At 45.7% G+C, this 26,680-nt stretch overlaps 2 protein-coding genes across 7 annotated transcripts in view; both read right to left on the bottom strand.

Annotated features, from left to right (window-relative positions):
* Positions 1–3,663: 3,663 nt before the first annotated feature.
* cdc42ep4a (CDC42 effector protein (Rho GTPase binding) 4a) lies at positions 3,664–14,403 on the bottom strand. Of its 3 annotated transcripts, XM_078083698.1 has the most exons (3): positions 14,066–14,333; positions 10,215–10,282; positions 3,664–6,529 (listed from the first exon to the last, which is right to left on the bottom strand). In XM_078083698.1, the coding sequence occupies exon 3, from the start codon at positions 6,436–6,438 to the stop codon at positions 5,425–5,427; it is 1,014 nt and encodes a 337-aa protein (XP_077939824.1). In that variant the 5' UTR covers positions 6,439–6,529; positions 10,215–10,282; positions 14,066–14,333; the 3' UTR covers positions 3,664–5,424. The 3 variants fall into 3 exon arrangements, with proteins under 3 accessions (XP_077939824.1, XP_040047248.2, XP_077939825.1); XM_040191314.2 differs by lacking the exon at positions 10,215–10,282 and having other exon boundaries at positions 14,066–14,403; XM_078083699.1 differs by lacking the exons at positions 10,215–10,282; positions 14,066–14,333 and adding an exon at positions 9,261–9,358.
* Positions 14,404–18,201: 3,798 nt separating this feature from the next.
* The window catches only part of LOC120827901 (protein sidekick-2), a 72,005-nt gene continuing 63,526 nt past the window's right edge, over positions 18,202–26,680 (bottom strand). The window contains exons 38-45 of one of the 4 annotated variants that reach the window (XM_040191066.2): positions 26,444–26,581; positions 25,668–25,850; positions 25,422–25,547; positions 25,172–25,336; positions 24,934–25,074; positions 23,758–23,902; positions 21,337–21,466; positions 18,202–20,115 (exon numbers count right to left, since the gene is read on the bottom strand). In XM_040191066.2, coding sequence (XP_040047000.2) covers positions 19,696–20,115; positions 21,337–21,466; positions 23,758–23,902; positions 24,934–25,074; positions 25,172–25,336; positions 25,422–25,547; positions 25,668–25,850; positions 26,444–26,581 — 1,448 coding nt within the window. In that variant the 3' untranslated portion in view covers positions 18,202–19,695. Of the gene's footprint in view, positions 20,116–21,336; positions 21,467–23,757; positions 23,927–24,933; positions 25,075–25,171; positions 25,337–25,421; positions 25,548–25,667; positions 25,851–26,443; positions 26,582–26,680 lie in introns of all 4 variants that reach the window. The other 3 variants (XM_040191068.2, XM_040191065.2, XM_040191064.2) reach the window with 3 other exon arrangements.

A 26,680-nucleotide genomic window follows, 5' to 3' on the forward strand; every position in this document is an offset into this window, starting at 1 on the left:
CTAAAATTCTTAGAACGTTACTCAGAGCTCTCCGATTCCATACATTGTCTCATGGGCGTTTCACTGTGGTTCCGGTGTGCCTCACTATATCACACTGTGCGTAGATCGGGTCAAAGATACGTGCATCAAACTATAGAAGAGAATGTCTGGACGCAATCCAGTTTTTGCATGTTCACTTCAGACCATAAACACACATTTCCATGCACACACACACACGCACACACACACGCGCGCGCACAGACCCCCACCTTTGCAGAAATACACAACAGAAATGGGTGTTTGTTTATGACCTATTAAAAAAGGAGAAAAGTACTGCAAACATAACATAAATACAAGCCAGAGTTGCTCAGGAATGGTGTGGATTTTTTTTTTAGTTTGAGGGGAACACACTCACACGTTAATGCGTGTGAGTGTGATTGGGAGGGAAAAGGGAGCAGAGCGAGGCAAAAGGGCGGTATATGGACAATTCTGTATTCTGTTTCTTTTCTCCCCCATCCCCCACTTTTTACTTCTCCTCCCTCCCTCCTCCACCACCCCCCCCCCCCCCCCCCAGTCCCCTCCACCAGCAGGTTGCTTAATACTTTCCAGATTTCAGGAAGAGCTGCAAGTCTGCTGATGGAATTTGGCGGAAAAGGTTGTGGGTCCAGGCAGGGGCTTCTGACATAATAAACCCAAAGGCGATGAGCGCCTCCCATTGGTGGCTCGCAAAAAAAAAAGGAAAAAAAAAAAGTGATGTTGTGAACTGAGTTTGAAACCAAAGGGAAATGACATTTGACAGCCTCTGGAGCAGATGAAAAACTGCACCCAGTGGTGTTTGAGTGGGAGAAGCAGCTGCAAAGCAGACTCAAATTGCAAAGCGTTTCTATGGGGGAGCGGACCCTCCCCAACAAATCTGCCATCGCAGGTATCAAGTTCAAATGGGCGGGAAAGTTTAAACAGATGTGGTCACACCCGGCAACATTCCTGTAAATCATCCACATAACCTCCTTTGACAGTCTTGGTGAGCTGTTTCTTTTTTGCAACTGTTTTTCTGTAGACACTGAAATACGCGCTTGGCACTGAAAAATTTGGAGAAATTAATGACATGATATGATACGAACGAAGGAGATTAATTTCCAACCCCAGAGTCAAACCAGCCATGTCACAGACACACCCATCACCAGATGTGCGCCTCATAGAGCCACTAGGTGGCAGTAGATAACAAGGTTTAACTCAGTGAAGGATTGGCTGCCTGTTACTGGCCTGTACACCCAACAAGATAAATAATTCAGTTAAAAGTCGTGATAAAAAAAAAAAAAAAAAGACTTTTGGTGACTAGTAAAGATTTAGTCTGTAAGAGGGAAGACTAACAATATCTGAAAAGAATAACGATTTTATACAGGCAGGGAAAATTAGGATCAATAACCTCACTAGTTTGTAGCCTATTGACCACGCCAATCAATATAAACGGCCAGCTTTTACCACAAGTGTAAGAATAATGACTTGTTCTTGCCTTCTGGCGGATTGGATGCAGGTTTAAAGTGCCTGTGAAAAAACTGAGAGTGGGAGGAGATTAAAGATCCCCTGAAGTGGAGATGAAAGATCGAATTGAGAAAAAAAAAAAAAGACACCGTGGAAAAATGGATCAGTGTTTTTCAGCATGCAGCTTTGATACGGAGGGATGATGCAGGGAGGGACCTTGAACTGCTTGCGAGGAGTGTTACCAAAGCACAGTGCACTGAACTTTGACCGTCAGAGGTTCAGTGGCATGTGGTCAGTAAAATCAAAAGCCACAGATCTGTCCTCCAGTCAGCAGCGCCAGAAGAATTACCCGTCACCACTACTTATGAATAGGGATCCAAACAATCCAAACTTCACTTCCTCCACCAGCCACAGAATTTTGATTGAACAAATCGTCACAATGGCTTTAGTCCTTTAGGCACACTTGCAAAACTAGAAAACAAAACCTGGCCATGTATGTGTCATAATTTTAAGGATATCGGTTGAAAGAAATATGTTCTATACAGGAAGAGAGGGATGAAATGAATGAAGCATTTTTTTTCATTTATTCTAAAAGAAGAGCCTGACATTTAAATAACATTTGACATGGGTAGAATTTTACACGCTTTCAAAAGACATTGACTTTTACTTGAGGTAATTTAAAATGGTATGTTGGCACATTTCAGGCAAAATAAATGAAAAGCGTGTAAAGTGAGGAGAAAAATGTCATGTGTTAATATCTCTCAGGCAACGGTGACTCCACACTAAGACGCTTCATGTTTGTTTTTAAACTCTTTGAAGTCCAAGACATTTTACGTGTTTCTGGTCTCCTCACTGCTTATAATGCAAAATACTGCCAATTTCTAATTCACTCACTTTTTCTCTCCAGACAAACCCTGCTGCGTGGGAACACGTTTCCCCCTGCTATGAAATATATGTAAAATTGATGGAATCAAATGTGCACCTGCATTGAAAAGAAGGAGAAGTGAAAGCAAAAGACGTTTGGGTAATCCTCACAGCAACATTAGATTTGCTAGTAAAGTGTAATCTAGATAGTATGAAGTGCCGGAGCCTGTATCAGCCATGGTATCATCCAATTACATGCAAAGGTGTCCTACTACCTGTCGGCAGCTGGTTGGCAATTTATTCCTGTTTGATAAGGGAGCAAACAGCTGTTAATGGAGATTCCATTATGATGCCTTCAAGTTCTGTTCAGGGTATTAGCTTCTGGTAATAGTAAAGTATATAGGCTAATGTAGTACGTCAAAAAAAGGCATAGTGTAGTATGTAAAACAAAAAAGAATCATGGTATTGTTTGTAAAAAGTGAGAAGTAAGAGCATTGTATTGAAGAATAGTACACTATTTCAAAATGAAAAAATCTGTGTAGTATCGCAAAAAAATGTTTTGAGAAAACGTTACTTTTTTTAAAGTTAAAAAAGTCCAACTGTGTCCATGTTGAGGTGTCGCTATTACAGCGCTACACCAGAATGTCCATTCACCATACACTATGACTATCTAACATGCCTACTATTTACTTTCAACGTGCCATTAGGTCATACATTGCAAGTCTGCTCGTGAATTCACAATGAGTCTGTACAGCAACGATTCAGGGAAACTACATTTAGCTACTTGTTTAGCCCCCAAACAGCTAATGTTAGCATCATTTAGCTATAAACTAGCTAGCAACACACACAGCGAACACGTTTTATTCTGGTTTTCCAACAAAAGAACATACATGCAGATTCATTAAGGACATTATTAGCTGTTCCTCCTGAGGTACAAACATAATAACTTCTATTTGCTTTATTTAAAGTTTCATCCTTGTCTAGTTTGTGGCTGTTGACGTCGGTAAAGATTATGCTGAGCTGCTGCCTGGATGTTTGAAAAGCCTTAAACGCTTGCAGAAAAATGGAGGGCGGTTGGGTTTGAAAGGTATTTACTTGCATGTTGACTCATCTTTCTCTCTCTCACACAAACACATTTACTCGTGTCATCACAGCATTCTCAGTTTGTATAGTAAATACTTCCAACATCCAACCAGATCCCAATTACTTCCTTCCTTCCTCGTCTGACAGGAAACGGAGATGGCAGTGAAGGAATTCCTTTCTTCATGCCGCTGATTGAGAAGCACTTGTAATATATTCTCCTGAGACCATGCTGCATTATATATGAGGCAGTAAAGATGTCGAGGATTCCTTTTATTGAAAAATATAGGTTATTTTAGAGAATACAAAAAAAAAAGGTATAAGTAAAGAAGTACATTATATAAAAATGGATACAATTGATAACTTCCCAGTCGCACAAACCTTTAACACTAGAAATTACCTGAATACATCATGTAGTGTGAGAGATTGGAAATATAAATATCCAGTTATGCAAATGTTTTCATTTTAGAACACATCTTTATTTTTGCACATACAAGCTTAAACTTAGCCCTAAAACTTAAAAGGGATACAAAGAAGGAAGTGCCAAGCAGATTTGACTGACTCTCCCAAAAGTGAGCTCCATGAGTAGAATTATTTTGGCTTGAAGATTACAATTTTGGCACATCTGTCTGTTTCAGTTAAGGCAGCGAAATCAATCAGCGCAACTGCGCCTTAATACTTCTGGCCGCAGCTTTTAATGATGCAAGAAATACAGTCGAGCTGCAACGACAATGCAACTCGCATAAAAATAGCAACATTTTATTGAAGGCTATTGAATAGATTCCTTTTCATCCACTCTATGAACAGACGTAACATAAATATAACAAAGATTATTATTTTTTTGAAACATAAAAATGAACACGGTATTAACCACAAACTGCTTGTAGTGTCTGGCCTAAACGTTGCCTAATGATTTTGCACAATAAATCGCACCAAGCCCTGCCCACATAGTAGTGGAAAGCTCTTCATACATGACGGCGGCCCTTGAACTAACAAGGGTCAACATCTTTCACACTGTTCAGTTGCTCCGCTGCAGCTGCCTGGATGTACAAAAACAAGGAAGGAAGTGGTTATCAAAACCCTTTTCAGTTTCAACTTGATATGACAGATTGCAGTGTGGAAGGCACCACTTAAGTTATTGGAAATCTGAAACATCATCATCATCATCATGTCGCTGCAGGGTGAAAGAAACAAAACACCAATCTGTTCATTGGAAGAAAAAAAAAGGGACAAATCAACACAGTGTACAATTTCTCCCCTTTGGGTCACACGCCGCGCTTTACTCCTCCGGCTTCCTGTGGTAACACAATGCTTTCTAGTCAATGCGTCGTCATCAGTTTTAAAGTCCTGGTTTGCTCTAATCTACACTGAGCCTGTGTGAATGAAACACCGAAGACAAGTTGGTTTTGGGCTTTGCCGTCCAGCTTTACGGCTTGAAAAAGGGTCGACTTTGAGCAGCGTCACAAGGACCCAGAGTTGCAGAAGGGAGAAAACTGACAGATCAATGACACTGTACTATATTCATTTCAGATGAAAGGGGCTCGAGGCAGGTCTTCACACTCCAGTGACAAACACAGCCCCCTTCATTGTTACAAGATACCCAGCAGTAACGCTATGGTGATAAGAGGCCTTCTGTTCACTTAAAGCCTCATGATGTCCCGCGGCCAGTGAGGGGAAAGCACAGAAAGGAGACGAACCAAATCTAAAAAGCCATGTGACGAGTGAGAGGAAAGAGACACAAAGGGTGAACTGAGCTTTAGTTATGGAAAGTGTTTTTTCCTTAAAAAGTTTCCTAAAACGAGTGGCTGCTCTTCCCCGTCAGTTCCCTCAGCGTTCATGAGGGAAAGGCTCTCTGACAGATGGAGTCTGGGCTCTCCCACAAGGAGCATTCACTCGTTCCTCGCAGACCTACAAAGAAAGCGTCCTCCATCTTTTCCACAGTCCCGTTACCCACACAGTACCCGACCGCAGCGCGCCGGGAAAGGACTCGCCGGTTTCAAATCAACCCCTTTCCGAGACTCATACGCGGATCTCGTCGTCCTCATCCTCCAGGAAGGAGGAGAAGTTGCTCTCCTCCTCTGGCGGGGCACTGAAGGTGGCGCTGTCCGTGTCTCCTGTGTAGTTCTGGCCGTTTGGCTTCTCGTCCAGGGCAGCGGAGCCGGAGCTGGACATGGAGCAGCTGTCCAGATGCTGCAGGTGTCTGGGCCGAGTCTCGGACGTGTACGGGCCGACGTCCGGGGGCCCCGGGTCCACGGCTCCGGCTGGATCCAGAGAGGTGCCGTGCTGCAGGTCCGCAGAGTCCTCTTCTTCCTCCGTCTCCCCGTCCTTTCTCCCCTCCACGCTATCCTCTTCCTCGCCGCGGGTGCTGAGAGGCGGCGAGGCGCGGCCCTCGCTGCTCTTGCCCTCCTCGTAGCCGAGGTCGTCGTCCTCCTTTTCCATCACGCCCAGGATGTCACCCAGCATGGAGGGCCCCAGGTCCACGTGGAACGACATGACCGACTCGGCGTGCTTCATCCCGCCGCCGTAGTGGCGGTGGGGGCTCTCCGGGAGCTCGGTTAGCTCGCCGAAGCGCATCTCCTCCAGCTCCAGGTGGCGGGCGGCCGCGCCGTTCCCGTCCGCCTCCCCGTGCTGCTTCAAGGGACTTGAGGACAGACTCTTCGCCACGGCGCTGTCCGCCCTGACGTCATCGTTGAGGAAGGGGAGTGACATGGCGTTCTTCACGTAGGTGGGCGACCCGGCGGGAGTCATCTGCTCGTCCACTCGGTTCACTGACTGGGAGCGCTTGCTGCTCCGGAAGGTGCGGGACAGGAGGCCGGGCCGAGGGGAGCGCGGGTAGAAGTTGTTTTCGGGCGGGGGTTCCCCCGAGCGCGTGCTGAGGAAGGAGGTGTCGCCGAACGCGTCGCCGCTGCGGCCCACGTGCATGGTGTGGCGAAAGTCGCCCAGCGGGGCACTGATCATCTCCCTGGTCAGGTCCAAGCGCGAGCGGCGCTTGCTGTGGGAGGAGCCAGACACCAGCTGTTTTAGGATCGGCATGGTGGCGGTTGGCACTGAGAAGTCTTGAATAAATTCCTTAAGACGACCGTGGAATGATTTGAGGTGCTTCAACAACAGTCAGCCGGGGAACCTGGGAAATGAAATGGAATACAATGAGTGACACTGAATTTAAATACAAATAAATATACTTTTGACAATTTTTAAATAATGCATTCACATTTGGCTTCTTAATTCCATCACGTAAGAAACATAATGGGTCATTAGAATGTTGTTGAAGTACAAGAGTCGAAGCTTCCAATTACGCAGCTCCGTCATTGAATGAAGAATGGAGGAGGGATCTTCTGGCGCAAAGCTCCACTTTGACGACACAGCATATGGTGCACGAGCAGGGGCTTATATTTCTAGTCAATGACAACGTACATTTTAGAAGAGCAATAACACTCTTCTCCACTGAGCGTGCTAGTCAACAGTCACCTAAAACGTACGTGGAAATATGATCAGAGACAAGTCCCCTGCCATCTCCTCCTCCTCCTCCTCCTCCTCCTCCTCAGATAACCGTGTTTAAGCCCCCAGAGGCTTGTGACTGACAGCTGAGCGAAAACGGTGTTTCTACATTATTTAAACATGCAGCCCAAACAGCGGAAACCTCACCACAGGCTGACAGCTCGTCGGCTGCTGCACTGGAGGACGGGAGGCAGGACGTCTCATTAGCGAGACGTGGCAGCGTGTAACGTACACATAACAAGAACACGGTCACGGTGGTCTGCAAGAATGAACTGTACAAGCAGTTTTTCGGCAGACAGACATCGGAAACGTCTGCGCCCCGGACTCGTGGGTGGAGTTTCTACAGTCGCACTTAAAACAGGCCGGCAGAAAGAGGCACGCTTGCATTGAGCCCCTCGCTTCAGGATTTCTTTCTGGCACGACTGGAAGATACTCTTACGTCAAAGTTGCTTTCGGCAAAAAGCGCCAGATTTAAACTGTAAAAAATATTTTTTCTCTTCTTAAATGCTGCTTTCTTCCTTTAGGACATTGACCTCGTTCTTCTGTCTCCACCCGCCCGTGGCTGAGCCTCTCGTCTTCTTCCTGTTGATGCCCTCACCTGCTTTTGTTACCATGGGAACAACCTCCTGCGAGCGAGCGAGCGAGCAGAAGCGTTTCCTGTCGGGCTCTTGAAGGCTTCAGGCTCAAACAAGCATCGAGCACAAGGCCTCCTTCTGTCTCTGCAATGTTTTCAATCATTCACTCCATCCACGTAGTGTATATTTGAATTGGTAAAGATGGAGGGGGGGGGCGGGGGGGGGAATACATAAATGTTCCGGGGCTGCAGGCGAGAGACGCAAGGCTGAAGAATCTTTTGCTGAGGCTTGAACGTGATCGGAAAACTTTCCATGAACTCCAAACGCTTTTGTGCCAAAACACACAAACCACAAACAGAAAACATGCTCAGATTTGTTTTTGTTTTTTTTGGGGAGGGGCGGGGGGGGAATAATTCACACCCCACCAGAAACGTTTTTTCTGACTAGTTGCTTCTGGGTGGCATAATCTGGCGAAGAAAAACAACCAGCGGATGAAGGAGGGGGTGGGGAACTCTGAAAGCCCGCCTCCCACCCCTACATCTACCCCCACCCCCCCAGGCCGGGATAAGGCTGAATCTCAACCAGATCCAAAAGGGGCCTTTAGCGCTTTATTCACTTCAATCTATTGATCCACAGCCCTGCTGTGTTCATAGCGTTGCCGTGTTTTTTGGTGCTCAGTGGGTACATGTGATTTTTTTTTTTTTAAAGAGAAAAAGAAAGGAAAAAGGGCCTGAGAAGGCAGCAGTTAGTGTGGGAACTGCAGGGTCACAGCGGGGGGATTGACTTTATAAACAGACTTTCACAACACTCAAGGTCTGGCGGCAGTCGGGAACCAATGGGAAGCCGGAACGTGGGACAGAAACCGGGACGAACATCTGCCTCATTTCATATTGACAGCGAAATTGGAAACTCTTTCTCCACACACACACACACACACACACACACACACACACACACACACACACACACACACACACACACACACACACACACACACACACACACACACACACACACACACACACGCCTGTTGAATGACATGGTTTTGAAGTGGATGTGGTATTACTCTACTGCCGAGTGAAGCGCAGCACTGGATGTCTGCGTCCACAGACTCTTCGCCAATGCTGCTTCACTCCCTTAAGCTTGGGGCTAAATGAGATTCCAACCCATTTCACCCCAAACATGGATTTACGTCACGGGAAATGTCGAGTTAGCTCAGTTTATTTATATCACATAATTCAATTATCAATATAAATACCAAGCCTGGATTGAAGGAGGCTTCTAAAACTGCTCATCATGCCGTTAGAGGTAATACACACGGCTTATTCTGATAGAGAAGGAATTTGGGAATTTGCTCTTCCAATAAAAAGGGGTTACAAAGCAGAACTAAAAACAGTATATTCACAGAGGAGAAGGATTTTGGATCTCAACAGGAATGCTATAGTCTTTTGTAACAACTGTTCGGAGATGCTATATTGCAGGAAGTGAGGAGAAAAAAAAAAAGTCACCCATATTGTACAGCTCACGTGTGACACAAAACTGGAAAAATATGAGTCAGTGAGAGTTTTCACCTATTGTCAGTTCTCTCACATTAGGGAAGTCAACACTAAACAGATCACACACACACACACACACACACACACACACACACACACACACACACACACCGTGACTAAAGGAGCATTTCCATGATTGAGCATTGAACTTTATCAGTGCACTGTGTACTTTACTGTCTGGGAGAGGGGCTGCGTTTTTCAGTGTGCCTCTTTAGAAGTCACTGACCTGGATGGACAAACGCATGACCTCGGGGTGAAATGAAGCAAAGGGGGGGGGGGATTTTCTCCGTCCTGCTGGCATCTCACAACGCTCCGCCTGTATAATCACTCTGAAAATGAAACCATTTTTTGGGGAGATCTCTCGTTAGTCCATATGTGTAAAAGCAAAAAGTATTGTTCGGTGTCGGGCTAGCGCACACACACACGCACACACGTTCCAGTGATCAAGCAGACAAATGGCCTCTCGAAGATCAGTATCTGCCACACAGCTCGGTTAGTGCGGCTGAATGTCTCGTTTAGGAGGGAGCAGCCCAAGGACAAACAGTGGAAATCACATTATCTCTCAATCGTAGAGACAACAGACAACAGCGGATACAAACTGATGCTGCCCTTTGAGCAATGAGAGGAAACGCACTGCTCCAAGGAGTAATGACAAAGCCCCCCTCCCTGCTTGTAGAAGACCCACATTTGCCCGCGATTGACCCAGACTACAGCGCTCGGTCCAAGCGGCATGCCATTTGCGCGTGGTGTAATTCAAATTGTGAATCCTCCGAATTGTTGGAAAGGCCGGGGAAGCGAGCAAAACAGCAAAACAGACAGAAATGAAATATTTGAAGAGTTTATAGGCGGTTGGAGGTGAATCTTTTGGCTCTGGAATGATGTGTAGGACAGCCTTAATTATTTGACAGTACAACTCAAGAGAATAATCACTGACAGACAATAGATAATAAGTGTATCAATAAGATACGCCCTACATAGAAATGCAATTAGATCAGGAGAGAGCCTTCCTTAAATCATAAGAACTCAAACACCGTGATACTAATACAGTTCCTCCAAATAGAAAATAAATGATGCCTTTGAGGCCAGAAAGGAGAAGATTTAAAAAATAAAAAAATAAATTTGGCCTGGGTGCATTTCTCAGTTGCAGAAAGGAGAGAAATGTTTCTCCCGTCACTCATACCTGGCACGCTAGTGAGACGTCGTCTGTTCTGCTAGTGTCACACCTCACCCAGCAGGACATTCTGCTCGCTGGGGATCAAAGCACAACAGACTTTTAGAGCTTCCCTTTTTAGAGCGCCTGCAGAGCTTTGGAATTTGCATTCATATCAATGAGGACTGAATCGGTAGCTATCCTTTGATCAGCCGGTGGAACATTTGAGCTGGAAGAACCAACAGCGTTTAAAAATAACATCTAGTTTACTGGTGCATGATTAGAAGTTAACTATTAATCCATATAAACAACATTTAGCTGCATTGTCCACAGGCAAACTTTACATTTCTAAATCGTACCCTTTTCCCAATCAAATGGTAGAAGGTGTGTCATTAAACGCAGTAAATCACATGATCAGGGAGCAACTGCTGGTATGTTGTAGCGCAGCATTCACAGTCACCGACGCACCGAACCGTCACCGGAATCAGTTAATAAGTAAGCAGCGAATATGTAACAGGGTTACTTATTTCATTTTTGTACATCTTACTTATTCAGTGGCTCTTTTAAACCAAAGCTGGGGATTGTTGGAACTCGGAAAAGACACTACATTTAGTTTTTACTTTTATTTTGTTTGTCGAGGTTGAATTAAGTGTTTTAGGACGATCAATAAAGTAAAATGAAAGTTATCCGACTGGTCTGGTGCCTTTGAGGAAAGCAGGTCAATTGAACGTTCCGTAGGATACCTGTCCAAATCTTAGATTTGTTTTTCATTAAATATGAAGTTCAACGAGCATCACACCTGAAAAGTGTCATAAATCCCACGGGTGTCACGTTACCAGCAGTGCCGACCTGGAGGCGACGGATCACTGTGACTGCTGCAGTTTTTGGCCCTGCAATGAATGTTGATCGTAAACATTCCCACTGAAGGCAAAAGCCAGATGTTCATGAGGTTTTTTTTTCAGTCCATAGGAAAAGCAGGTTTAGTTACACAGGCCTGTCCGATGAGCAAGAGGAGGAGGAGGAGGGAAAGATGATCGGCAGACGATGAACAGAAATGCTTTCAAATGAGCTGCGAGTCAGGGAAAGGGCCGGGAGCGAGTCACCTCGACGGGGTACCAGCCGACCTCTGAAACACGAGCGGAGATGACTCGTCTCCTCTTCCCTCACAGCCTCCAGACAACACACCCCGCCTCCTTCTACCTGTCCTCGTCTCTGGTGGGACAGACACAAAGAGCGGCTCGCGGAACTCCACTTCAACGCATTGGAGGATGACGACTTCCTGCGCATCCTTTTCACACACAAACGTTGACTATACGTGACAGACAACTTTAACGTAGAAATTCCACCCACTCCTCCTCACAGGCACAGCTTAGCTACACACGATGGGCGTGTTTCGCAGAGAATTTGTTAGCGTGTTAAGGGCTTTGTCCACAGGAAGGGCAGGGAAAAAATGAGGCAGTAAACCCTCCCATCGCTCCGGAAATCTACTCAGTCTGCCCTTCCTGAACACTAAAATTAATATAAACAGGGCCCCCATGTCTTCCCTCATTCTGAATTACTGATGGGCTAACCAAACAAACACAGCTCATATCTCCATCAGCCAATAGTTGTAATATCCAACAGAGTTGGGGGCCCGTGCAGGGACTGTGTGTTCAACAACATGGAGATCAGCTCGGCCTCAGGTGTCCTGATCGCCACCGAGGGGAAGACAGACCGACCAAGGCGTCTCTGCAGAGGTGCCAGGTTACATTTTGTTAACACTCAAGTGGAAATAATGCAGGAAAAGTATTGCTTTATATACGAGTGCCATAGTTACGAGAGTCAAAACCACGGCAAAAATGTTTTTGCATAAGCTGAGGAGAAGCCAAAGAAGAAGAGAGGGCTGTTATTGTGAACGATTATATTCTAGAAAATCCAATACATTACACTTGACCTGTGCATGAACGCAGCCTCGTGTTTTAAGTCGATAGGTGTAATGTGCACAGGTTATCTCCCAAACTCTGACGTCAGGCAGGCAGAAGGAAAACTGAAATGTACTGTCAACAAATACCAGTCTTCTTGTTAGCCATCAAAACATTTGTGCAGCGTCATTGTCTGCTGCTAGAATGATTTCAACAGCACTCATTACAACAAGGAAATGCGAAAGAGAAAAAACATTTCCTCCGACTCGTACCAACAGTAAGCGGTGCAAAGCATGCTGGAGGAGATCAGCAAACAATGCCGCCAAACAAAAGACAACGGGAACAAACACTGCATTCACACACAATGAAATATGAGACGCCCTTTAGAATTTGATGTTAGGACAACACGTTTATAAAAAAAAAGGTAGGTGACTGTTGCTTTCCCATGAATTGTGTACTGAGACGAGGAACGCATTTAAATACTTGCAAATGTCCCACTGCCTTCAAAAGTACTGTGAGGTCCTCTAGTAATGCAGCAGTGTGTGATATCCCCATGCAACGAAGCCTTCCAGGGGGGGAAAAGTAACAGTTTATATTGGTATTTCCTGGAATGTGAAGGGGCTGAACAGGACACCCACGTTGCAACAAATGAGCAAACATGTTCAAACAAAGGTGACGGACCCTTCGCTCGCTGGCCACAACTAACACAGCGTTGCAACGTTGCTCCCACCGCAGGAGGATCTCGTGATGCCGCCAACAAAATATTACGGTTGTGTTTCCCGCAAAATGTCATTTATGCCACGTCCGGTGAGCGGGTGGTTGGCGCGGGGTTACACGGGCGCAATGGGGGGGAAGGACAACTTTCACCTTCAGGCAACCAACACATGCGTCCTGCAGGCAGTTAGATGATTGGTAATTTGAGAAATAGAAGAGTAAGAGCAGAACCTGCGCGGGCTGGTTTGAGTGTGTCGCCTGGGCTTGAAACGCCTTTCTGGGGAAAAGAACAAGCAGGCTAAACCTGTGACACATAAATCTTCAGCAATGAGGCTCTACTGTTTGCAGTGTCGTCAACCTAAACCAACCACAGCCGCTTGCGCCGAACAATTCGACGTCTCACAAAAGCTTTGTGTGGGATTTGGATGGGACGGGTTAATTGTCAAAGTTAAACCTGTGAAAACAAAAGAAATCCGGCCAATTTGATTCCGTATCAGATAACATTCTCCCCTCAAACAATTGGTGAGGAGTTCTTATCAGTCGGTGAAGTAGTCACGGCCTAAATACCTCATGCAGAGCACATTATTGTGGCCGGCATTGAGCTTTTCAGATGCCATCAAGACACCCTGGTGAAGGACAGAAGGTAAAGAACTGGGGACAAAAGGGGACAGATTGCAGGTGCCACTGGTCCCTCAGAGCCAAAATACAGTCGGTGTGTCCCGATTTAGCTCACAGTCCAAATTCACACAGATGTTTCAAAGTATTAATCTGATCTTATTGATCTTATTGGCCTACTTTAGATTGTTTCAGGGCTGAACATGTGTGCGTGGCCTGTTAAGAGTTCTCCTTGGGTGAAAGGGGTACAAAGTACAAATAAGAAATCATTCATTATCTCTGCAAAGCAACTGGAGCTTATGAAGATATTAATTGCTGCACACTAACTCAGTTCTCCACAACGCGCATGTTCGTAGCCACTGGACCACGTCCGCGTACTAGTGACCATTTGCATGCACTCTTCATGCATTCATCAGTCCAGTCAGCCAGTCATTCGTTCATTCATTCGCGTTAGGACCAGGCTGTGACTCTGGGGTGGCTCACAGGAGAACAATGAGCAGCTGACCACAGACGCGTCAGCTGGCCGGGCGCACGCGCCGCTAAATGAAGCAGACCTGCTAAGAGCCAACGATGCGTTATTAGACACAAAGGGAACGTCGCGGGTCGGTGGGGGGTTGAAGGACAAGCAAACACGGAAGCGCACGCACTTACCGAGCATCCCCATTCATTGGGCCGGGTGGTGTTTCAGTAGTAGGCCCCCAGCAGGTAGACAACGGGGGTCGGATTCATCTAAAAAACAACAGCAACCGAGGCGATGAGATCGATCTCCCGGGAAATCCAGTCGGAGCACGCGGACAGCTCTTTCTCTTCTTTGTATTCCCTGTATATAAATGTTGTCGGCGCATCCACAGAGGCGGTGCCGCTGCTCGCGGGTGCAATAACTCAGCAGAATGCCTCCTGCCGCCCGGGTGGTGTGTTTGAACACGCCCTCTTTGCGTGGCTCCTTAAAGACACAGGCCGCCAGCATGGGGCCCCCCCGCAGAGGCCCCGCCTCGTTTCCCCAAACAGCTAGAGGCGGGGCCTGCGCGTCATGAACACTAATGACACATTATTCAAACACAAGAGAGATATAAAAACAAAACAACTGAGATAAAACCGTGAATCCATCTTTGAATGTATTCTGTATTTAAGGAGTTATTTAAATTGCAAATAGCAGTATCAAACAAAGTACTATGTTTTAAGTTTTTGTGATATCAGAGACGACTTGGCACTGGAGAATCGCATCGTCATCCTCTGTGGGAGCACAAAGGAAGTAAGAGGATGTTTATGAGAGAGCGCATGCAGTGCGAGGGAAGCCTACACAATTTACATGGATTTTTCTTAGTGGAATACACAAGTTAACACAGCTAATGAGGAAACCAGACCGCATTGCAAATTGCGGGTCGATTAGAATAAAGCCCACCAGGGTGTCGTACGGGAATTAGAGGAAAAAGGCATGTGGTTTAAAACTTTTCAGTTCGAGGAGACCAGTTGAAAAATGTTGATGCGTTTCTCACGTTCTTCGACCACTGAAGGCCTTTTTTTCAACGACCTTTGTTTGACCGTGTGTATTCCAGGCTCAGCCGCTCATTAGTGCCTTTTGCGATGGAAATGAGTGGGAAGCAGCCGAAGTACGCACGCGCACCCTGAGCTCAAGAGAAAGGAATGTGTGAACGGTTGATAATTATCACATGTCCCGTCCCTCCACTACCTGGGCAGGAAGACTTTTGTCTTTGAGTTAAGTGTTAGTCTCTCCACACTGCTCTTGAATGCATGCAGGGTGTCCGTCACACACATTCAGAAGCTATTTCCTGCCTTTGGCTTTGTTCCCAGTCCAGCTGATGGGAGACTAAGATCCTGCATGATGAGAATTTGACTTTAGTGACCTTTTGTCCAGAAACAAATTGCATTTAAATTTGTATAAGTTGCTTTTTTTGTAACATACCCCAACAAGCCCCAAAAGTATCAATCGTGTCTGACACACAACTTACAATATAACTTCACTTTAGATTAATATTAAATGTACAGGATGTTTCCCTGCAAGATCTCTCTCTCTCTCTCTCTCTCTCTCTCTCTCTCTCTCTCTCTCTCTCTCTCTCTCTCTTCTCTCCTTTTCGCTCTCTCTTTTTTACAAACCAATTAAAATCTGGCTTAGACAGGAAATCAGACAATGCACCTCGAATAACAAGATTACGGGCAAAACCTGCATTTACACGCCGCTGGTCTGTCAGCACATTTTTCTCCCGGCCATTATCCCGGAGAGTGAACACACCCTCTTTCATGCATCCAAGTGCTTGTTTTCTTCTTTAATGCAATAAAGCCAAACTCACATAGAATGAAGCTAAGAGGAGCAGAAATCCAGGCTTTTTAGATCTACGTGCTGCTGCTGCAACAGTACTGCGACAGTTTCCTGTTGTTGCAGCTATGTCCGTTGCATTGATGGCTCTGTCCGCTATGCTCAGTGGTCCAGCAGAGGAGAGGAGAGTGTTTGTGCAGCGGAGTCTCAACTTTTGCTTCACTAAGTGCAAACTATGCTTTTGAAGTTTTCAACAAAAAAATCCATTCTCAGTTGAGGTACTTTAGACATTCAGGAAAGTCTTTAATTATCTGGCTTTTGATGTTGAATTGTCTGAATGGGAGCACTTAAACCTTTTACAGCACCAGCAGCCTGGTGTCGTATAGTTCTTAACCCTACGAACTATGAGAGAAAGAGAAAACCCTTAAGTAAAGAACATCGACAAGTCAAGGACGTTCAGTAGGCTCTTCGAATTGTTCTTCTTCATCCGATTTGATTGTTCCAATACTGAAGTATTGTCACAACGACACCGCCGGAATTAAAACTAAGTGGTGAATAAGAGCGGTGGGAGAATTATACTCAAATCCTTCCGGTTTGCTTTCATGAATGATAAAAAAAAACAAGAATCCCAAATCCAAGGCCCAGGCGATCTGAGGTAACACAACAGTCTTTCTTTGTTGCCGATACTCCTTTGATTTTGGTTTGGTATTTTGAGTCCTTATGCACAAATACCGTGACAACGTTCTAGTCAGGCCAAGATGAGTGGAACCAGCATACACACACTTCAGGAGAGGCCAGCGGTGAAAGCTATTAGCGAGCTGAGCTTGACAAATGGATTATGATGCAAAATCTCCAATTTATTCACTCTCCTGACTGCCAAGACGAAGCCTGCATCGGCTGCATACTGATGGGTATTAGACTCGTGAGTATAATAACGAAACTCCAGATGAAGTTGTAAACTTTTAAAAAGCAGTAAAGTCCAATTTCCTTCTCTATCGTACATCATGATTCTGTCCCCGTTTTGGAGCCGCCAGTCAGGCTGAGTTAGCTGTGTAGCAAATGTGCTCTGATGCACTCCAAGGAGCGCAGTCAGAATAAGGACGTATTCTGTAGAAGTCGGTCCCACGAGGAGATCCTGAACTGAAACGTGAAAATGTAACAGATTTGTTGATGTGAAACGGCGTCTGTGCATGTGTGTGTGTGTGAACAGAGGATTGAATTGAGTGAGAATAGACAATAGTCAAGACAGCGTTAAGCGGGAAGAACTACCATTATTTTATGTTTCAAAGTAGAATTATTCAAAAAGTTACAAAGCGTTATATTTCATTTTTCCGAGCTGAGCTCTTGTTTTGTTCAAGAAACAAGCGAGACTTTGTGAGATTTGATATGATTAATCCTCCTCAACAGTGGCTCTGAAATGGGGGTACGTGTGCCCCCGAGGGAACGTGGAGGCACTCCAGCGGGTACGTGAGATTTAAAAAAATAAAAGTGGTAGAATTAGCATCCATTCAAAAAACCCAGACGGATTGACAGAAAGTGATTATTCAGTACACTATTCAATTTCATTATCCTAAAAAACCCAGTCTCCCCCAAACCAGGATGCTTTGACCCAACCTGGCACACGCCCCCTGTCATCACCCGTCAATCACTGCTGACCTGAAAGCTCACACTGAGCAGCCGTGGTTGAAGCGTAGCGGCGCTGCTGCTGAAAACACGAGGTCCACGAAGGGGAAACCCACCCAAAGTTGTTGTTTCATCTCTCTTTCAACCCCGAAATGCTTTGCACCGCTGAGGGGCTACTTGGCTGAAAGAAATGACATGACCCTTCGCTCCCCCCCTCACGTAGCGAGAGCAGCCAATAGATTTAGGTAAACTTGAGTTACTCTACACCTTTAGGTAAAGCGAAAATGCAGATGGCTCTCCTGGAGCCGTTGATTGTTTGTCCGCTTTGTGCTGCTACTTTTACAAATCTATAAATCTGTAAACATTTTTGTGAACGTGAAAATAAAATTGCCCTCCATGCCAAACAAACTGCACCCCTTGACTCGTCTTCGCTTAAACCCCCCCAGCCTGATCCCTGTGCCCCCCCCCCCCCCCCCCCCTGCCGGGCTTAAGATCAATGTTTTTCCGGCCTGAAATAAGGAGATTACCCGGGCTCACTCTCCCACACTCCCCCAGCTTTGTAGCATGCTTGCACCAGATCAGGTTCTTCTTCAAATTCTTTCGCGTATCTCCTGCTCTTGTGCATCCCAAGTACATCTCTGCTGCGTCATTCTGGCACCGTACGATCGATTTCCATCGATAATCATATCCTGAAAACAGGTCTACTTAGAACCGTCTGTGCAGAACAGTCTTTCTGCAGGTTCTGATGTGGTTTGTATTTCCTTAAATATAATTAGTTTGCACCACTCTTTCATATGTCTGAACTACGAGTCACCTGTCTTATTCGCCAATTTATATTAATCTGTATTATATTCTAAAATATGCATATGAAGCATGAAGAAAAAGCCAGTACAAAATAAAATATTTATTGTAGGGAGCCACCATGAATAGGTCCATAATATTTTCCTCATGATCTATACAGTGATGTTCACATTGGAAATTTGACAGATGATAATTTGGAGTAACTGTCTAATTTTATACACTATGGGTCCAACTCCAGCACAGCAATGTCCGATTCAACCTCTGTAAAGAACCAGCATATTCAAAAAGACTTGTAGAAAACATCTATCGTTACATATGCGTGCGTTTCTGTGGTGAGCATGAAACACATTTTCATTCATATCAAACACGTGACGATTGATGATGTATTTCATGTACAATACTTGTGTCCTGTTGCTGTCAATCATTGAATAAAGTTTATTAAATAAACAGACACAGCACGAGGCCGACTTCTCCACAGCCTCATGAACAAATACATAATATCAGCTTATTTTGAATGTTTCATTTTTGTAAGATTCACCTCGTCTTATTTTTTGTTTTCTTATAACGCATTCTTTAAAAAAAGCATCAAACATGAATGTTTTCCAATTTGTTCACTGTTATTAACGTCCCAAAAGATAGTTCCTCTTGTTGTTCTCATATAGCACTTTGCTATGTGGTTGTGATGGGATAGAATCATTTGAACCACAAGAGGATTTGTGCTTTTGGTCCTCAGTCATGTTCTGTAATGACAAATCAGAAAATGGGTGCACATTTTAAAATGTGGTCTTTGTTTGCACAGCTACTGACATGAGCACCAGCGCACAATCAACACATCCCCATCACTACGGTGAAGGTGCCACAATGCTGTAATGTGATTAATAACACAGCCACTAGTGATTTTCTGAAAGGTTTAGCTTGAAGCCGACTGATATAAATATCTGGTAAACAATATGAGACAAGTACATATAGTAAACACATAATGCAGTATCAACAACGTTTGGGCAGAGTAAGAAGGTCGAATGCAGTCCAGGGCCACAGTGACCACAAGCGCCAAAGTCTATTTCTCACCATCAGTTCGTTCTCTGTCCAAAAATCACATTATTCCAGAGTTGTTTTTTCCATCATTTAGTCCCAGCAAGCCAAGTGGTCCATACTCTATAGTCTAAATGTTCTACGGTGGTGTTTCTTTTCTCATAAAGCTCTCATATTAAACAATAATACAGTGTTTTTACAACAAGGTTTTTTTTTTTTCTTCCCAGAACCTCGGGTTCTGTACACCCTGGTTTATATGTTTGTACCTTCAAATAAATCCACTGAAGCAACGCAAAAAAAAAAACCTCAAACTGATTGTCTTTCATGACGACTCGCCATTCACACGCACTCATCCGCACACACTCTTCACAGAGCAGAAGAAAAAAAAACGCTATTCACGATGTCTGCAGCGCTTAATACCGAGCGATAACTTTTTAAATAGACAGAAAAGAAACAAAAAAAGCAACGTACAAACAAAACAAACAAACAAACGAATCAAACACTCGTCCTCGAGATCGTGTTTCGTCGTTACCGGACTGAGAGCTCCGTGTCAAACGAAAGAGGAGAAGCCCGCGGTGGGTGTCTGAGCGGGGCAGCCCAGGCTGCTGGGGGGCCGGTAGAGGGTGCCGTGCTGGCTGGGGGGTTCGGAGGACAGCAGGGACGGGGTTGGAGTCCGGCTTCCCTTAGACCTGAACAGAGTGCCCTGGCCCTGGCTCTGGGGATGCGGGGACGGGGCGCTCTGTGGGGGGAGAGGGGGCAGGGGGGGCAGAGGGGGCACCGGCGGTGGGTGCTGCCGGGACTCCTGCTCCACCAGGGGCTCGGGCTGAGAGTAACCGTACGCCGGCGGTCGAGAGACGCCCTTCTGCTGCCGCCGCCAGGAGTTGTAGTAGGTGGGGTCGCTGATGTAGTGGTTGACGAAGGAGTGGGTCTTCTGGCGGCTCTGATCCATCTCGTATTCGCTGTCGCTGCCCTGCGAGCCAAATCGGGGAGAGGAGACTGTGAGATCACCCAAAAAATACACCTCATGCAAAAGGGACGTTTTAATGGACGGCACCAGACGGCAAAGATTCGAGGCTAATTCTGATAGCGCACAAAACTGGGTCATAACACAGTGGGATCTGTATCTATTGAGAGACATCTGGAAGTCTAATAATCCGTGTGCAACTCTACGGTGCAGATTGGTCACTTCTATCGGGCATCTTTCAAACACAGGAGCTCATACCTCTGCGCAGCCAAGAACTGATAAGTGTACAGGTGACTGACCTAGAATTGGACAAAGACAATGTTTACAGGATTTATTTGCTTTCGCTGTGGTAACAAACCTTCTGTCTCGTATGTTGCGAGAGTGGTTGTGTGGCTGAATCCTGTGGGCCTCACAACACGCTGAACTGAATACATTACAGGGGTGGGCACATTTGCGTGTGTGCCTGCCCATCTACGGCTCTATAGGGACACAACAGCTAAACAGATGTTGGAGCACCAAATATTTGCACAAGTGGCAGGTAAACATTGGGAGGCCTTTGCGGAAGGAAAAGAAAAAAGCACCAGTTTGTGTTCCCCACCAGTGCTGCGTTTGTTCAAACGGGGTGGAGCAATGTTTTGACTGTGCAGGTACCAGTTAAATTGGCCAGGGAGACCTGGCGCGAGCGTGGGAAGACAGATGTTCACCATCTGCCACCATCAGCTACTCTGCCTTATCATCCGTCAACACTTCTTACCTCCCTTTCCCCTCTCTGGACCTTACTACAAGACACACACACACATACAATGTTTCCTTTTTGAGGAAAAATGTATTAGTTGAAAAGTTACTCAAAACTGCAGATTGGCCCCGGTCCTTCCACCCCATGGGAGGAATCAGTATTAAATGTCAGATCCAGGGAGAGAGTTTTCAGTTCAGTGACCCACTTGAGGCAAATGTCTTGCTGAGTGTCATTTTCAGATATTCCTCTTCATAGTTGGACAGACGTTTATTTCTTTCATTATGAAAGGCAGTGATTATGAAAAAAATGATCAAGGAGACGGACGGTGAATGTGACAAAAGTAAAAGGGATGCGAGAAAAGTTTTTTTTGGAGTTTGGAAAGGTTACAACTTTGCCCTGAAAGAACAGCTGCATTTTAATTTCTAATTGAAGTTAATTTGCTATTCCAGAGCTGGATGTGACACGGGCTGCAGGCCAGGGTCACGACTTGCCTGGGAGTCGGATATCTCGGAGGGTTTCTCGGTCAGACTGCTGCTCTCTGCTGGGATCAGGTCATTGTACTTGGTGCTGACGTCCTCATCTGAGTAGTGCAGGCTTCCAGGACTGGGCCTTGGTGGAGACCTGGAGAGAAAAGGGAAAGAGTGACCGTGTGAAAGAGAACGCAAAGCTGAGAGAGAGAGAGAGAGAGATAATTGTTTTACAAGAAAAATATTTCTTTTGACAGTCATTTTTCACATTAACTACTTACTGTCTCGTGGTTTAAAACCTCTGCCAACGAGTGATGTTGCGCTTGTCTGTCCAGAATGTCTTTGAAAATCTTTCTAACATACGAGTTCTTGAGTTACGGCCAAAATCTTTTTCCGTCTAGTCAGTTCAACCGTATCTGCAAGTGGACGCTTGTGTTAAATCTAAAGACATTTTCTCAAGGACTTCCTGGAGATGGCAGCGAGAATGGACCGTAAACAGACCTAAACAGTCATTAATCATTTAAATGGAAGTAGCTTAGTACAGACAAGAACAGACCTTTTTTAATGCATTCTGGAAAGCATTTTAGTCTTATTCTTTTGCCAGCCGGGTTTGAGCTCTGCCCCAGTTCAGCTCACATTAACCCTCGTGCAATGCACAAACTGGATCCCGTATGCAAACGCATGAGCATTTTCATGAAAGGATTCTTTGTGGTGATTATAACTGAGTATACAGATTGAGTCAGAGATTTAGACCTCCTGGACGCAAGCGTGGCCCTGTGTTCTTTTATGAGCGTAGGTCAAGTAAAAGACTACTTCCTTCTTTGATCTCCGGTCATTAAGTCCATACAGTGAAGCAGAGAGAAACATCTGCGCAGACAATTATTTTCTTCTTCAGCAGTAATGACGGCGCTGTGTTCAAGGTCTGCTGGGATTGGGTTGGATGGTCAGAGGGCAAAAACTGGACCAATACCCCTCACATCACTGAGCTACATCAGTGGGCTTAGTAGGCTAACGCAGCATTAAGAGAAGATTATGCTCGGTTGGTTTTTAGAAAAATACTTTTGAACTAGGCATGGTATAAAAGTACATTTATAAATGATCTGAAATGGAAAACATACGCGGGGGCAGAAACGACAGGCATACAACACTGATGTCAAGGGTAATATTAAGGCATAAAGCAGACAACCTTGTCAACCTCTCAAGTACAAATTAATATCTTTTGAGATATTTGCAGGAGCTAAATCACTGGGAATGCCAAGAACAGGAAGCTTAAAAGACAGAACATGACGACCGTGAAAGGGTTGACACAACAAAGAGACATCTCCTCCGGGTTAAAGGGGATGACGTGAGGGGGCGGACTGTGGAAAAAAACACCAACAACCATCTACTTAGGATTCAGACACGGTTGAGTCAGACATTCAAAGGACGGGGACACTTGAGCGTAGGGGAGGGGCGATGGATCCTGCCACGGATAACACTCCAAAATGCTGCCAGTGGGCTTTGAATTATTTAGGAGAAGTGTGTCTTTTTCTTTTTTTCCCATGGCCTTATCCGTCTATTTCATCCCTCTTTCCCTCACCCCTCCAAACATCCCATAGGGAGCCCTCCCACTCTTCATCCTCAGTCCACAGATCATTAGCAGAGAGTACAGTACCAGATCGGATCTCTTCAAAAGAGACGGAGAAACTCAAGACCCTTTGATCCCCTCCTCGGCCTCCTTGGTCAAGGAGAAAACAGCACCCCTTTCTAGCACATTCCACCGTTATGTGCAAAAACAACCTTTTCTTGTTGTTGCTGTGAACAGAAGCAGGCTCTGGACTCCCCCCCCCGCCCCCCTCCCAAAAAAGTGAATAGCCATTCGCCCAATAATGTCCTTACAAAGTACATTCCTTTTGGTCTTGTGCTGCAGAGTTTGCGTAAATTCCTCTTATCTAATGTTTAACTAAACATTACCAAAGAGGCAGCCTGTCAAAGTCCCTGCTGACTGGTGGACGGACATGTCCTCGTACAAAGGGTGGCGTACTCTCTGTTGCGACAGCACTCACGGCACCGCACTTGAAGGACAACTCTGGGCTGAAGACCAAAAGAAAAGGGACGACGCTGACCCAAAAGCACCCTTTGTCTAAAGCAGTGATGGACGGACAAAGGGCGCTCCAGAAGCTCATGAATGCTAATCAGCTGGTATTGTGCTGCCCCCTTATGTGCATTTTGCTTCACACAATTCGGTGAATATCAACGAGGGGAGCGGAAAGAGGCTCAAATCAGCAAATGGGCTCCTCGAGGCTCGCTTGGCTCTCTCAAGACTGACGGGCTATTGTGAGGGGAAGAGGAAGAGCTGCATCATTCATTCCTGCCAGGAAGCAACGCGTCCTACAGCGAGAACGCTCAGACAAAAACCCTGAAATCTGTGCATGCAGGAAACAGTCGGCTGAGCATCTGACTGACCGCGTGTAGATGCCGTTCTTGCGGCAAAAGGAGTTCTTCACCGAGAGGCGTCTGTTGTTGAGCTCCAGGGCCGGGAAACGTCCTTCGTCCAGGCGCACCATCTCCCCGTGGGTCAGAGGCAGAGCTGTGCAGTTGGAGTGGTTGCCTGGAAAGGGGTATGAGGACGACACTGTGTGGGTTGTGGAATGAAATGAGTGATTTGTGATCTTCAGTCAAATCTAGACCCAGTTCCAGTCGAAAGGACGACAGAGATTCAAGCACAAGGCTTGAACTTGCATATAGTTATTTTTGCAACTTCTAACAGAACTTGAATGGATAACATCCTCAATTTACATTTCACAAGTAAAAATTGGGCCTGTCGGGCCAAGTGTCCAACAAAACATATCATAAATTGGGGAGGCGGAAGAGGCTAAGAATATTTCTCTGTGGCCACGCACACACATAACAACAAGTTCTAACCAAACCCTCTTTATTAATAAAAATAACTTTCAGAAGGCTCGAGCTGACCCTTTACTTTTCCCCCTCCAAAAGGCTCTACTTTCATTCTCATCACTCTGCCAATCCCCAGCACTGCTGGGTACCCAGAGCACTTGTTAAAGATTAGCCCCGGATGCCCTCTCCGTGATAACGTGCCAGCCAAAACGTGAAATATTAAGTACGCTAACATTGATTGACTAACTGTTTGCGTTTGGGGTTTGTACTCTGATTAAGAGTTTCTACAAGCAGAAATGTCACCTTGGCTAATTCACAAATCATGAGAACCGGCTTCTCGATGCAGCGTTGGGAGAGCCGCTACTGCTGTAGTTAATAATAATTACAATTATTATTCTCTGTCTGACTAATGACCTGAACATCCAACCCATGCCGAGCCCTTTATCCCAGTATCGATCCTTGCTGCAGTTAAACACGAACAATAATGCTTATCCACCTGCCTATGTCAGCCGTTTCAACGGTAGCCTTTACTTCCATTTTCCCCCGTCAGCCAAACAATGTAAAGAAAACAGGAGCAATGTGTGTGATTGTGTGAGCCTTCACAATGCAGCTTTCAATAAAATAGACTTTGGGTGTGCAATCGTTAAAACACATTTTTAAGAAGACAAATTCCAGTCAATCGCTTAAGTCGCAGAGCTACACAAGACATTAGCAGCAAGCTTTGCAGACAGACGTGTTGCCTACCTGAATCTGTTTTCTTGGTGTATTTTTTACTCTGGCCCCGGATGATGAGGATGAAAACAAGGAGGAGGATGAAGATGAGGCCCACCAGGGCGATCACCACCAGGAACCACCACTCCTCATAGAACGGAGACACTTTCTGTGCTGAATACAACAAATTATATACATTAACAATCAAACAAACGAAAAACAAATGTTGTTTTGTGAAAACATGATGGCATAATGGTTCAGATCGGTGTACCTGATATAGAGGGGGAGGGGGCGCTGGGCGATCCGTAGCCGTAGTCGTTGACTGCAATCACTCGAAAGTCATAGGTGAGCCCTTCTCGCAGCATTTCCAGGTTGAGTGTGTAGGATGTCACTTCTTTGGGAATATCTTTGATGAGGATATCCCACAATCCTTCATCTACAAGCAAGACGAGCAAATTACATCAATCGGAAATAGAAGTTGAGGTACAGGAAGCCCAACAAACGTTACGTGTATGGCTTACCGGAGGGTCTGGCCTCGATGACGTATCGCGTGATGGGTGCACGGCCTTGATCCCCGCTGGTCCAATGCAACGTGAGGGCCGTACCGTACCGAGAAATAAAGGGTTCTCCAGGAGGGCCTGGGGACCCTGGGAAGAAAAACAAACCAACGGTGGATAGCTATTAAAATAGCCTCCTCGCTTCCAGATGATGTCATTATTGCCATGAATATCAGAACAAAAGCAGTAATGAGATTTTGAGATTCCCACCTTCTCCAGGCCCTGTGGTAATATTGGCCTCCACCTCGGGGCCATATGTGAGGGTTTTGGCCCGAATGCGATAGTTATAGGTGACGCCATCAGCCAGGTCCTTGATCTTCATCCACAGGGCAGCGCTGCCCTTCACATCTACTGTCACTATCTTACTGACACCTGGGGTGCGAGGAGAGGAGTCTGTACAGGAAACACTAAGACTCTAGATGGTGTTTTCTACAAGCGACAAATTGCGACAAAACGCTTTTTTTACACAGACAGAGATCAGAGATATTCATATCATTGCATATAGAATAGAAAAGGTCTATTTTCCAGCAGCCCTCTAGACATCTAGGTAGAGACACCAGGGTCTTTTTGTAATACACCAAATGATTTTCCCACTCCTAACTGCGCCGTTCGACTTTGGTCTGAGTCCATTAGCGGATAGCCGAGGGACCACAGCCGGCTCATCTCAGCATTCCACCTCTGCTCCCAATTACTTGACAATCTGGTTAAAGCAACCCCATTTAGCCAGCTATTAGCCATGTTGTTTCTCGGTGAGAGAGGAAGCTGTGTAATGTCTCACCAGAGCCTTCCAACGCATTTTATCAGCTACGCCATATAGGTTACTGCGGGGCCTACACTCACCTGGAACAGATTAAAGCATGAGCTTAAGCAGCGCGAGTTAAAAATAATATGGCAACTAGGCAAGAGGTTGTAAATCAGTCTGAGAAAGCCAGCTGAGGAATGTCAAGGCATGGCGGAGTTATTAGACTCCGGGCACAATTTCTCACCATCGACTGGAGTGCAGGGCTCATAAACCAGACGGTAGCCCTCAATGATGCCGTTGGCCTGCTTGGGCTCTCCCCAGGACACGTTGACGGAACTGGTGGTCAACTCACTGAAGTGGATGAAGCTGGGAGCACTCGGTGCTTTTGGGGGCGAAAAAAAAAGATGAAAAAAATAAATAATGAAAGACTTCATAGTATGCAAACAACACATGTACAGCAAATCCGGTACACTGGTGTACG

Source organism: Gasterosteus aculeatus, chromosome 11 (genome assembly GCF_964276395.1).
Source record: "Gasterosteus aculeatus chromosome 11, fGasAcu3.hap1.1, whole genome shotgun sequence".
Classification (NCBI taxonomy): Eukaryota; Metazoa; Chordata; class Actinopteri; order Perciformes; family Gasterosteidae; genus Gasterosteus; species Gasterosteus aculeatus.

Coding starts and splice junctions, on each gene's coding strand:
- cdc42ep4a (XM_040191314.2), bottom strand. CDS start 6,438: ATGCCGATCCTAAAACAGCTGGTGTCTGGCTCCTCCCACAGCAAGCGC.